The 14,381-nt window shown below is 45.1% G+C and overlaps 1 protein-coding gene across 3 annotated transcripts in view; it reads left to right on the top strand.

Annotated features, from left to right (window-relative positions):
• Positions 1–2,663: 2,663 nt before the first annotated feature.
• Positions 2,664–14,381, top strand: part of LOC112456276 (forkhead box protein O-like) — a 155,055-nt gene continuing 143,337 nt past the window's right edge. For all 3 annotated transcript variants that reach the window (XR_003040933.1, XR_003040932.1, XM_025018703.1), the window contains exon 1: positions 2,664–4,639. Coding sequence is in view for 1 of the 3 variants with exons in the window: in XM_025018703.1 (XP_024874471.1) it covers positions 4,004–4,639 (636 nt within the window). In the remaining 2 variants the exon portion in view is untranslated. The remainder of the gene's footprint in view (positions 4,640–14,381) is intronic.

Raw genomic sequence — 14,381 nt, 5'->3', positions numbered from 1 at the left:
CATAACTTTTAATTATTCGTCATTATTGCGTGATATCTTCTAAATTCTTGTTCAGAAAAGTTTTAAATTGTCATCAAATGAATAGATTATTGATAAATGAATAGATAGCTTAGATATTACAGCTATCAAAGAAAGAAATAATTTGAGTAGGAAATGTATTACACTTTTGAAATTTCAACTAACAATAAAACTAAAACTCATACAACATAGGCATAGAAATTGATAAATCTGACATCTTATTGTATTATTTACTGTACTAAACACATATATTATATTTTTTTAATTTTGTAAAATTTTCAACATTGATAATTCGTGTTTGCTCAAGTTTTCCCATTAGGGTTTCGCGTAGCGCTAACTACATTTTTTCATACACTACTATTTTAACAGTCTCGGCCATTTTCCGGATTAATGGGGATACAACCCAAGAGTTGTTGGCACCGTCGGTATAAATCAAACGACCTTAAATTACTACAGCTCATTTATACAAGTATAATTTACGATCATGCTATAGTAGTCGCTGTAGTAGTCCAAATTGTTTGCACAATTACTCGATCAGGTAGTCCTTAAGAATCCATTCATCTTCTATTTTTAGCCACGCCGCGTGTTCGCGCTGTTGTATGTACACGGAGCGCGGTGAGCTACGGGCACGCTGTTTTTAGCTCACGCGCAAACAACATTGAGCAATGGGTGCATCGGGGGATATCCGCCGGACAATCGAAGGTTCAGAGTGCATAATTACGCGCGGTGACAGTACCCCTTAAGTTAGCCGGGACTGCCCGCACAGGACGACACGGATATGTACGCGCGCGCGTGTACGCACGTACGTGTTTGGCCACCACCAAGCGCGTCGTTTCTTGTTTCAACCGGGTTGCAATGGTCGGATTTACCTGCCCTTTTCAGCGGCCGACTTCTTTTTATGGACGGGGGATATCTTCAGCGCGCGAGGATTTATGTCAACAGACCTCGGACAATGGCCGAATTGAAGGACGGTGGAGGGTTTCGAAATTATTCGCCCAGACAACATCGGACATCGGCGAATAATTAAGAGCGCGCGCAAAAAGTACCCGGGAATCTGTTGTGACAGAAAGTGCAATTTAATTGACGGTATCTTTGAGGGCGGGCAAGCAGCTCCGGCTCTGGATACTTCAGAGTAATATGTCTCTTCGACGGAATATGTCGAAAATAACTGCGGGGTTGGAAAAAGTTGCAACCACTTGGGATATGATAATAGGACATGCCTTAATCGTCTTCTGCGTCTATTTTTGAACCAGGATTTTTGAAACGAGGTAAATGTATTTGAAACCATTAAAACGTTGTACGCACGCACAACATAACTCCGGAAATATCCCGAATTCTTTGTAAAGTTCTTTGAGACTCCGATTTATTCAGACGTACGAAACTGCGATTTAGGATTTCTTAATATTGATCGCGCAATAATAATAGTTTGTGACAGTTTGCTTGTATAATGTTTCTTGACTTTAAGCAAAAGATTCTGTACCTAAAATCCTTTTTTTTCTACGCTCTTCTCTCTATAAATATCGAAGATAAGAGACAACGTGAGAAAAATATCTTTGCCGGAAAAACGATCACTCGGGACTTTACGCGATTGCGAGAGTGAAAAAAACGGGCTATACTTCAATTTTTTTCGACGAATATTTCGACGAAGAATTCGCATCCGGCCGCGCCGGCCGCGATGCAACAATGTTCGCGAACGTATTCAGGAATGTTCCATTGGCTTTCGGAGGACGCTGTACCATTCGATAGGCACGCAGACCGAAAACAACAGGCCGAGTTATTTCGATCGGCCGTTGGGAATCTTCGAATTCTACAAGTCGCAGAGTAGCGATACGAAAAAGTACCGGAAGGGACGGAAGGGTTGCCGCAAAGTCGAGCCGAGAGGAACGTAGGCGAAGATCGCGACGGAATGGCGGGAGGAGAAACGGGGTTGGGAAGAGAGATAGGACAGGGAGGACGAAGAGAGGAGGGGAGGGGGACGAAGACGAGGAGGAGGAGGAGGAAAAGAAAGAGAGAGAAAGAAAGAGGGGGGAAAGAAAGAGGAGAGAGCGATGCACCGCGTGCGAATTCCCTCCTCGCGGGTTCTGCGCGCAGTGCGATGCCTAACCCTGGGGGCACAGCGTATAACCCCTTTTCCCGCCCACCCGTTAGACGAGAGCACGCTGCACTCCCCCTCCTTCTCTATCGCGCTCTCTCATCCCTCTCCCACTCCCGAGTCGCTCCGCGACTCCTCTCTTTTTCTACCGTACGTCCCCCACTCCCCTTTACCCTACACAAAGTTGCAATTTATAGCCGTCTCTCTCGCCCTCATTCGTCCCTCTCTCCTTCCCCCACTATCGCACGTCTCCCACTCTGGTTTTCTTACTCCCACCGCCGAGGCGGTCGAGACACCCACCAGCGGCACCAGCTACGCCACTCTCGAGTACCCTCCGTGCACATCCTCCCCCTCCCGCTCGCCGCGAGAGTACTCTCACGGTCTTGTCTTCCTCGTTCCTCTCCCACCCTCTTGATCTCTCTTTTTCCCTCTCGCGCGCTGCGCGTCGGACGATCGGCGCGCCGAAGTGCGGCGACAGGCGTCGCAAATTCGCTCCTCCGCAACTTCGGCCTCGCTCGGTCGGTTCCGAGCGCCGGCCGGAGGAATTCGCCAGTATGCGCCGCGCTGCCTTGCCGGCAAGTTGTACACGTAGTGAATAGGTTTTCATTTCCTGACCGATACATGCGAGATCATCCGTTTCTCACGAGTCACGAAAGCGAGCGATAGCATTCCGCGCGATTCGCAGATCTCTCTCACTCCCTTCCGTCGATCCGAGGAAACGCGCGGGCGACCGTCAACGGACGACAGCTAATCCGGAGGAGTGAGGACTCCCACGTGTGCGCGGAATTCGAGAGGCGCGATCGGGTGCTCCGTGCTCCGATCGCGAGAGGAGAACTCGCACACGCGCGCGCCTAAGCGACAGCGCGGAGGACCCGGCGAGGGTATCGATGAGAGATACCAGGGGGAACGGTCTCCCAAGGGCAACGAGGGCACCAAAGGTCACCACCGTCATCGCGATCACGCCGTCGCGCGTCGCGTCGGCGGTCTCTGCCGAAAATCGCGCCGCCAGCCGCCGGCCGTGCAGGCGGAGAGGAGTGTTCGCCGCGCGCGAATCACGCCGCGATACCGCGCCGGGCAGCCTTCGGCAGCGACGACGTAGAGCGTAGATTCATTCGCTCATGCAGCGGGCCAAGTTCCTATCAAAACATGGCCACGTGACCCCCGGACGGCACGGCTTGTAAACACAGTTTGACCACGTGGTTCGCTTCCTCTCTCCGCCGCTCCGAGCGCCTATCTGTTTCCCTCTCTCTCTCTCTCTCTCTTTCTATCTCTCTCTCTCTCTCTTTCTCTCTCTCTCTCTGTCTCTTCGCTCGGCCGCACTTCGCGCGCTCCGGTCCGACTATCTCACTCCTTCCCTCTCGCTCTTCCCCGCCGCCTCTGCTCCTCTCCTACGTCTCTCTCGCTCGCGCGCGCTCTTTCGGCACGCAGAACGGCTCCCGTCGGAATCCTCAGTTGGTTCACCGCCGTCGACAGTCGCACGCGAGCACGGCCGCAACCGATCCGCTTCCCGCGAACCCGGTCGTCGAACGTCGCTCGGGCACGGAGCTTCGTCTCCCCGGTCCCCGGCGCGCGTGAGCGTCGACCCGCGCCGAGTCTCGCCCGTAAACGTCGCTCGTAACCGATCTCTCGTCCGATCGGTTCCGGTTTCGGATGGTGATGTGCTGAAGAACTCCAGTGTCGGGAAAGAGTGAAGAGACAACGCCGGCGACGGCAGCAGCAGCAGCAGCAACAGGAGCAGCAGTAGCCTCAGCGACACACTGACTCGAATCCGGCGCGAACGAAGCGCGTCTACGAGCCTTCATTCCGAGCGGGAACGTACAAAGGCCGTTGGGCACGCGTGCTTGCACGCGCATACACACACACACACACATACACATACACGCACACACGTGCATGACTCCAGTGATAGTGCGGCTCAAAACGCAATCCGACGTGTCGAGCGCGCGCGAACGGATCTTCTCGGTGCCGCCGATCGTCGGCGGTTACCGATCTCCGTCGGGCAGTTACGCGCACGATCGCGAATTTCAGCGGAGTTCGCAGGACGGCCCGGCGAACATGATGGATTCGGTGCCGGTCACGGCGTCGGGGTCGATGACCCCGTCGCAGCAGCAGCAGCAGCAGCAACAGCAACAGCAGCAGCAGGCGCAGAAAAAGGGGGTCTCGTTCGAGTTCTCGACCTCGCCGGATCTGGAGACCGGATTCGAGCCGCAAACCCGCGCGCGGTCCAACACATGGCCGTTACCGCGGCCGGAAGGGTACGTGGAAGGTAACGCGCCGGCCACGAAGGAGGGTGCCGAGAGCGGTACGCCGCCGCATCAGGGGCAACTCGCCCAGGGTCTGCTGCCGGTGAAGAAGAACTCGTCGCGGAGGAACGCCTGGGGGAACCTGAGCTACGCCGACCTCATCACTCAGGCGATAACCAGCGCGCCCGATCAACGGCTGACCCTCTCGCAGATCTACGAGTGGATGGTCCAGAACGTGTCCTACTTCAAGGACAAGGGCGACAACAACAGCAGCGCCGGTTGGAAGGTAAGTGAATTTTCGCGTCGCACACTCTCCGCCGAGGTTGCGTTTAACGCCTTGCCTTCGAGGCAAAGCCGGAGTAACGGGGTTTGCCAAGATCTAATTTAAGTCACAACATTGAGATGCTTTTCCCGAAACGTGTCTTAGATCAGGGACGTGAACGGCAATGAGAAACGCGCGGCGCGCATCAGCTATTTCATGTTAAATCTCTCGGTTTCTCGAGAGACATTTCGAGATGCACGGGCAGAAACGTGCGTACACACGTGTGTCCTAAGCATATATCGTTAAAATATCGGATGGCTGTGATGAAACGCGTAGCTCGCGCCGGCATTAATTCCCACTTTAATGATCTCTCACAACTCGGAGTAGTTTTTTGTCGTTTTTTTGTCGCTCTTTCAAGACGGACAAAACTCTTCTTTTTAACAAGTGCGCAATATACAATATAATAATTCTCGTAAAACCGATGACTCACGTGAAATGCGATAAAAACGTCAAACGCTGTCCACGTTCCCAAAGTGTGGCGGCCGCGGCGGCCGGTGTTTCATTTAATGCAAGAATCGCGCGATTTTTATCGGGCGGGACGAGAATCGGGTAACCGAGTTCGAGGTAACATGCGCGGCATGAATGCGAGATCCCAAGTCGCGCTCGGAGTCACGTTTTACAGCGGTATGAAGACTTCCGTTTTCGTATGGAAACAATTGTGACACGCGACAGTGCGAAGGTTAGACGCGAGAATTCATCCGGCTGGAATTTGTGCGCACGTAACGATATTTCTGATGATTCACGTTACGCGATTATATTATACGAACGGACGTTTCAGAGAGACGCCTGAGAAGAGCTTCTGTTTCGTAATTAATGCATTTTTAAACACACTTGGTACTTTCAGTAATATAATGATCGAAAAATATGCTGTGATCCTTTTGTCGATTAATTTTTAGTTTATCCTAATTATTAAATTTTATGTTAATTATTATTAAAGTCTGTGTATAGATACTGATTTCGAAAAAAAAAAAAAATCAACACATCTTGTGATTAATTGCTCCGCGAAAATATAACTCACATACTCTTATTTTACTTTTTTTTTAATTAGTGGAAACGCTTGATATCTCAAGTAGTTTGGAAAAGCACTACGTTCTGTGCCGATGATAAGAAATAAACTTATCAGAAGACGATAAAAGCGATAATACACATTGAGCGTTTCTTTCTTCTGCACCCGAATCTATTTACATAGATTATATGTGCACATCATAAGTTTTAAAAATTACGATACTGTATTTTCATTACGATACAATCTATCACGGAAGATAAAGACTATAATAATCATCGTAAAAATAATGAAACGGAAAGACACAACTGATTGTTATGCCTGAAACGGAATTTTAAACCAAGTGGTGGTCCTCTGTAAGTTATTAATTATTAATTAATAATAAAATAACTCATGTAAAATGACAATTGATCTTTTAATGACATTAAACGAACGTAACGCACACAAATATGAGTTCAACAAAATGTTAGAACTGCAAAGCGAGTGTTTATGTTCAACTATTTAGCGCGGCACGCGCATAATTAAAACGTTAATAATGCATTATAGTGTTTATAATTATAAAGCTCGAGCTTTTGGCTTGGCATAAAGCTCGGCGTTGCACGTTACGTATGATAGACGAGATGTATCGTTTTACGTATTTCGTTACGATATGTCGCCAATTAGCTGTCAAATTTGAAGTAATTCAATCTTGGAGGCTTGGAGTTGTGGGTGAATTGTGTGATAATTCTTTTTCACAAATTACGTCTGCCGCGTGAATCTATTTTATTCAGGCGACGCTTTAAACCATGATAAATAGAAAAAGAAAATTGTTTAAAATGGGAAAATATTTTTTCGGTGTTATATCTTTTCATTCGATACATTCTTTCCTAAATTATGCTTCATCATTTCATGGTTGACACAAGATCTGTTCGCGTTGCTTGAAATTCCTCAAAATTTCTGCACTTAAAATGAGAAAAATCTACATTGGGCGTTGGAGAAAGATAAAGGGTAGATTCTAGGTGCAAAAAGTACAGGCAACACGAACAGACCTAGATGACTAGATCATTTTTCAATTCCTAACACTTTAGCACTCCAAAGAGCCATACAGTTATCGAATTTATATCTTTTTTTTTATATAAATAAAATAGTAAAAATTTTATCGAAATTATACAAGTGATGTACTGTGTGTAAAGTATATGAAACGATTTTAATATTTTTTTACTTGATTATGCATCAATTTATGTTTATAAAATTTATTTCGTTGCAATTTCGACGTAAAGTGTGAAAAGATTCATCAAAAATAGGAGAAAAATATATTTTCTTCATTCTAAACTTGCTGACACTTTGGCACTTATACTGTTTCTAATCCTAGTTTATTATCTATATTCGAAAAGACGCTCTTGGGTGATACTTGAAAGAAAAGAATCGATGTCAAAGAGTCTACATTCGCAATTGCAACAACAGTCGAAGACAGTAAAGTTATTTTTCGAGTTATTTTGACGTAGTTGAGCTACGGAGGAAGTTATTGCAATTCTCAGGTATCTAGGGTTAATAGTTAATATAGGTATAAAGGCCTTTCATAACTCTTCAGCGCCTAATGTGCCAGTTGACAAATGTGCCTTCCACGTTTCCCTCGCGCGTCTCCGTTATTTAAATGAAATATTAGAAATTGCCGGTTAGGCACCTACGGCACTTAGCCACTCAATTATCGTGTGTCGAGCCGACGCGTCAAGCGCGCGGCAAGAATCCGCGCTAAAAATCCACACGGGCGGCGGACGGGGGGAAGGAGGAAGGGGGGAGGGCCCGCCGCAGCCGCAGCTGCGAACTTGCGGATGCAAGTCGCGCAGAATGGCTGGTGACGGTGCGGTGACGACGGTGACGACGACGACGACCGACGGCGTGCAATCACGTGGCGCGGTGTCGAGCGACGAAGGGAGAGAGAGATATCTGTATCTTCTCCTGTGCGCGTGTTTCCCGCGAGCGCGCGGGAATGCATACCGACGCAAAATGCAGCGCGGAGAGTTTAAGGTCCGTTCGCACCGTTCGCGTTCGTTCGGTGCAGCGCGCGCGGTGCCGTCGTCGTCGTCGTCGCCATCGCCCGCGGCCGCAGGCGTTGCCGCCGCCGTCGCTGTCGCTCTGCCGCGCGGCCATCATCGTCGACGTCACGTCGGGTCGAAGTACACGCATAAATCGACGCCACCGGACGGACAATCGGCGTCGCTCATTTCGCTCTCTCAAACGTCGTATACGGCGTGCATTATTTATGCGCGGATTCCTGTGCCGCACACGCGCGAAAGCGGCGTCCCGACAAAAGTTCAGGGATACGATTCTGAGAATTCGCGGAGGAAAAGAGAGATTCCTGCGTGCGCGTTTAACGGCTCGTTTCATTCAACGGGTCTCCTCGAGGATCGTCGACGTCCCATCGGTCATCGGCAGATCGTGACGCGGAGGAAGCGAGCGAGATCGCGCGCGAGAGGCTCCGCGCACGTTGAGCTCGCTATTGTAGTTGAATACCCTTTTAACGCAGTCCGAAACACCGTGATAATTTTATTATGGTTAAGAGACTCATTAATCGATATTAACGATGTAGTTAATGAATAAGCAGAGCTTGAGGGGGGGAAGGAGCACTTCTTATTTCCTTTTATCGAGGTTTTTCTACGATGTTAGACGCGGGTTAGTTACATCGTCAATTATATTGCGAGAAAAGTTACAGTGTTTATGGTAACACGGTTGCAATTTTTATGGTAACGCGTTGCGAGCACAATAATTGGTGCTCCCACCAGGCGTGCAATCGCGCCTTGCTCATCGAGGAATTTTATTAGACCGCGCGCGATAACGTGGACGATACGTTTCAGCGACGATGCACATCTCGTCGGCGCGTTATGAATTATCCTTAACGCGCGAATCGGTCCAGCCTCCGTGGATGGGAAGGGAAGACCGGCTTGTCAGGTCCGAGACATCCGGTACGGCGAATACGACTGTATCTCGCGGTTTTGACAGTCCACAAGCACGTCGCGAGATTTGACATAATGATGGAGTTAAAGCGTCCGATTCACTTTACAAATTACCACCGGATTTACGACGCGAGGCGCGTCGGAGCAACGAATCTCGCGTTGCGAGGAATTTCATCGCGCAATTTGCCCTTTCGTAATAATAGTCTGATATCGAATAACGCCGTGTGCTGCAACGCGTTCTCGCGAAGAGGCGCAAATGGCCCCTTAAGCCACCGCTCCGCGCCGTTAAATAGAGCAATTTGGATCTCCTTTTCCCTCCAGTGCAGTGTGGCGTTGGCGCAGGTTCGACATTTTTGCGCAGCTCGCTGGAGAAAAGAAGTATCGAGGAGCCATGAAACCAAACGGCCGAAATGTTACTCTCATCCGTCTGGTTTTAAGACTGGCGCCCGTCATTACAAAGCTCTTTCTACCGTCTTCTTCCAGAGCTAGTCGGTATCCATCCACGGCGATTAGAGGCGGTCCGCGCCTCTTTAACGACCGACGCGACGGAGAGAACTCGGCTAAATGTCCGGTCGTCTCTTCGCGGTATCTCCGCGCTGTTACGGCACGGTAGATACTGGAACACTACCGGTCAGTGAAATCGGAACGCCGCGGTGAATACTGGATCCTTCTGTGAGATCGTTATTCAGCAGATTATCTCCGGCCTCTCGGGGAAAGGAGAATTATACCCGGCGTGTCTCCTAGAAGTCGCGACTTTATCTTTAATGGCGCATTTTTTTTATGATTAAAATTATCATGATCATTAAATTTAAGGTGAGTTTCTGAAGCAGCCTGATGTGATATCGAAATTATTTGTGTCATTTTCTGTGTAAATATTATATGAAAGGGTGATATCGTTATGGATATGTGAGGGCGATTAGTGAACCTTACAATTTCTTATACAATAACATTATTCATTTAACATTTTTTAATATATAGGAATTATGCATGGAGAAAAATTATGATGCCAATTATTAAGATTGAAAATTCGTTATGTTATAATGAGGAATTTTCAAGGAAACCCCGTAACTTAATTGATATTTTAAGTAGGACCAATTACGTAGCGATCAGTGAGCTCAGAAAAAAAATTATAAATGCACCTAGATAGCTTCATGGTGTTCTGATTTCTCTGAACAACACTTGCGTGACACCATCTCACGCGAAGTTACCTTGTAATTCTGACGTCGTTGTTTCGATTAGCGCGATAAGCACACGTCGACACGGAACGCAGTGATATATCGTGCGAATATAAAAGAGAGAGGCGATTATGATCTTCAAATAAAATAGGCATCTGCTTGTCAGAAAGCGATAGAAATCTATTTCGTCGCCAAGATTTCACGGCAGTTGTCGTTTTGAAATTTCCAAGAGAATTTTCGCTCTCGCTTTAACGTCTAAGCTCGTTGTGCATTTTGCAGATATGTCAATCTATAGATTTGTTGTCCGTGTTGCATTAACAAAACGAAACAGTTCTGCGCAGAGTGATAGGCGGGATCAAATGTATCGATCGCGCGTTACATCGGAGGTAATTAATGGTAAGCGACGATGGGGACGAACTGATAGTATTGGGCGACGTAAAATAGATACGACTGATGCTGCAGTCTTCAGTTTTACTGGCTCTATACGGTTTGATTTGATAATTACAATGGCCGATATGGATTGGAATATATTGAAACGAGGCATAAAGGCAGTAATCGACCATATAAAACTTTTAACGAGACGTCATCGACTTAATGAAAAGCAGCCACTGCTTCTTAATATTTCCGTCGGGCCGACTCGAAGGATTGATTGCGAATCATCCTACGGAACGAAGCACATACTAGACTTTGCGTATTATCTGATGTATAACATCATTTTAAAAAAAACTTAATCTCAGTAAAGTAACATAATATTTCCGCAGTAAATAGCATAAAAAATTAAGTGATAATAATTACCTAATTAATTACTGCTCTATGCTATCGTTAATTAATATAAGAAGTTAGAATCCAGGAGAACAATTAGTAAGGAACGTTCGTTTTTTCGAAAATGAGATACAAAATAAAATACAAAATAAGAAGTAAAATTAAAAAGAGATACATCTATTGAGAGATGTATCGAAAAAAGTTGTATTCTGAAATAAATAAACATTCCTAAAATTATTGTATAATTAGAAGAGACTCTGTTCCTTGAATAAATTGTACGTTGATCGGACAATCGTGAATAAAGTTCCTCATTGTAAAACATTTAGCTTGATTCGGGATGCGTGTATCGTCTAATCTCCCCCCGCGCCGCGTGAATGAATTAGCGGAAGCGTAAATCATGCAAAATCGCAAGCGAGCACAAAGTGCTATAACCGGCGGAGCGAAAAACTCGCTCGCAGCTCCGAGTTTTTCCATGGAAAAGCGCGCGTTTTACCGCGCAGTCATTAAGCAAGGGTTAACGGCGCAATTAGCGTGAATCACCGGCGGGCAGTCCAACATATTTCGAAAATGACTTGCATCCGCGTCATACACTATGTAACCGGATCAGAGGATCAAAAATTTGCGAACGTAGATTTTCAAAAATTCGGACTCGATTTTTGCTCAGAAAAAATTCAATCGTTTCTTCCCCCCCCCCCCCGCGCGAGCTTGTCAAATATTTTATCAACGCGCTAAGTTCTAAGTTAAAATCCATAAAAGTGATTTGTTATTAAAAAATTTAAATTGAAAACGGATAAATCACTTTCTTAGCGTCGATATCCCTGAATTATTTAGGAAATCCCTGAAGCTTTTATTCCCCCGATCGGAAACAAAAGTCTTTTATGAATCCACATTGTGTGAGCATTCTCGTCTTATTTTTGAACATCCATCGTGGTCTCAAAATTCCTTTCCTCTACTTTGTCGCATTCTCCATGCGCGATGTGTATTTTCAGTTACAGACGTGCTCGGTTGAGTTTAAAGGAAGCTTTCCGTGTTATTTTTGCACGAAACTGCAACGACCGGGGCGTCGTTGCCGCGTCTCTCCTTCGCCAATCATTCTCTCTTCCAGCTACTCTCTCCTCGATTTCTCATCTTTCCTCCTCCTCTCTCTCGTTCTATCTGTCTATCTTTCTTTCCTTTTTCGCTTCAGCCTCCGTGTGCGGCCCTGCAACGCTACCACGTTGCCAATATCGTCATCTCGAGATCATCTGCTGCTCCGCCTACTTTTGGTTGGGACCGGTGCGGATCGAGACCGGTAAAAGTTGCCATCGGAATTCCTCCATTCGTCAATTTCTCGAACCGTTTCGAGATGACGTTTAACACACTCTTGCACCACACTTTACATTGAGACATTTTTGTTTTTTGGAAGGAAAAACAAGTGGAATTTTTATACGATTTATTTCGAAAATCTGATTTTATCGAAAGGGATTAGAACTCAAATCGTGATTCCAATTTAAGTAACAAAATTAAGATCAATTTTTACATATGTATATAGAGAGAAAACGAAGTAGACACTTGTATTTTTTATATATATTATTTGGATTTTTTATCAAATGTACTAAGAAATATCTAAAATTTTTAGGGAAAGAGTCAGAAATACCAAATGAGATAGATGTTTATGTATTATAAAGAGTATATCGTAATTTTTCAAATATCTGGATTATCGAATGTTAACTATATAATAAGTAATGTATTCAAGTAGCCCGAGTGTAGACTACGTATACGTAATAAATTAATATTTCATTATATATACAATACTTTAGAGTAAAAAGTCTATGAAATGATTTTAGAATGTTCGAATAATGCCATTTCAAGTCAGAGGTGTTAAATAAATCCCTTAGTTATTGCAGTAATAGGTCATCGTAAAAGGATAGCAATTTCGAAAGGTTAAAGGCAGGTCTCCGTTTTATGTTGTACGCAATTAAATCGAAGAAAGAGTATATAGTATGTATCCGCCTCGTAGCTATACAGGATGTATCAAAACTCACGCACTTTCTCCCGCCTACAGAAGAATTTCTTTAGGTTTTAGAAGAAGCTGGAATTAAGACATCGTTATCGCAATATGTAATATGCAATGAAGTGTCTCTATAGTCGAGTAAATTAAAGTTTCGATAAGCCATATCAATTAGAAAATAAAACTTTTTCTATTGAAAAACTTAATTTATGGAATATTTCAATTTTTATATCAATTCTAGAGTCCTAAAAGTAAGTAATAAGTATTAATGATTGATATGCTTTAAATAATACTATAAAAAAAATATTGCGGTTTGAGAGAAATAATGCAGAGTGTATTTTGTTAACAAATCATTTTTCTATATATATTATTTGTAACTTGCGGGAGAATGTATCTATCAATAAATAAAAAAATGGCAGTTGCTGAAAAGTGCGTTTTGAGGTGCGTTCGAAATACAATTAAATTTATTAAATTATTTAACTATAAAATAACTTACTTAGATTTCTCGTCAAATTTGTCGCGTATCTGTAGTCGAGAGAAAACTATGTGGCGACTTGTGACGTATCCTATAGACCGGCGAGACTCCGCCGTATCGAAAGTATATCTGTCTTCCTCTTTTAAAATGTACTCTGTCAGCTGTCAGTCCCCCGGGCTTCGTGGTCAACACTCTACTTACCTTGCCTGGAGCAAGGCTGCGATTTCCTCGCTGTAAATTGCGACAGAATCGTGCTGGCTGCGCTTTATAGCCGCGCTTCTCAATTCGCTCTTCTGTACGGCGCACGACATCGCACCGAGTCCGCCTTTCTCCCGGTAGAATTTCTCGCCCGGAGCGATTTTCTCGGTGACTCTCGGTGAGCGTTTCGTTCAAGCGCAAGACGGCTTCTTACAATTTGAATTCCACCGACCGGAGCCGGTTTGCGCGGCTCCTCCGAAACCCGAAATCAGCGAAAAGGTGGCTTGGTGCGATTGACGACGGACGAAACGTGGCGAATCTCTATTCGCAAAATTCTACGGTCTCTCGTAGATCTTTACATGTCAAAAAATTTCGTTCTAGCTTAATTTGAAGGTCCACTCAAACAAGGATAATCCTTGCGGTTTGGGATTCTATTAATAGAAGAATGAAACTTGGTCAACTTATCTCTTGACTCTCTCTTTGACATTTAAAATGCCCTTGTATCTCCGAGTTTCCGTTTAGAATTTTTTTTTTTAAATTTACTTCAGAATTAAATAAAGAATTATTTTTTGCCGCTTTTTTTGCGAATCTTAATTTAAATTTCGAATAGTGATTTCCCTATATAAGGTTCTCACAATCCATAAGCTGCTGATACTTTGACATTTTTAACGAGACAGGAAAAATCGAATTTAAATTATAAGAAAAAAAAAATCATACTTTAAGGGGATTATAATTTAAATCTTTGTTACTGTGTGATATTTAAATGTCGAACATTCAAAGGTCGCTAGAAACGATGACATTCTTGAATAAGGATTTTCGTCTTAAATTTAAATGATAAAATCCGTCCTCGACATTTTATAGGCAAGTCGCCGCGGATCATTCTGTATTCGTCGACGACGTCGCGATTAGAGCTATTCTCGTGCTCCGGTGTTCCGGTGGCGCTTCCATATGCTCTTTTCTTTCCTGCGCGAGACGCGGAGAGTATAGTCGCGTGTTGCATGCGCGCCGATCGACGCTCGCGCGTTTCACGGTGACGTAACGTGCGCCAGACATACGCGCGGAGTGTAACCGCACTCTTCACGTAACGTACCCTTGACTCTCCTAATGAGTATCGCACATTCGTTACGTATGTTGCGCTTCGCGGAACGGATATACACGCGCTCGCGAACG

The sequence above is a fragment of the Temnothorax curvispinosus genome, unplaced genomic scaffold (genome assembly GCF_003070985.1).
Source record: "Temnothorax curvispinosus isolate PA1 unplaced genomic scaffold, ASM307098v1 QBEX01006721.1, whole genome shotgun sequence".
In the NCBI taxonomy this organism is placed as follows: Eukaryota; Metazoa; Arthropoda; class Insecta; order Hymenoptera; family Formicidae; genus Temnothorax; species Temnothorax curvispinosus.
Note: the sequence above shows the minus strand (reverse complement) of the source record. Positions and strands in the feature narration are given on the sequence as shown.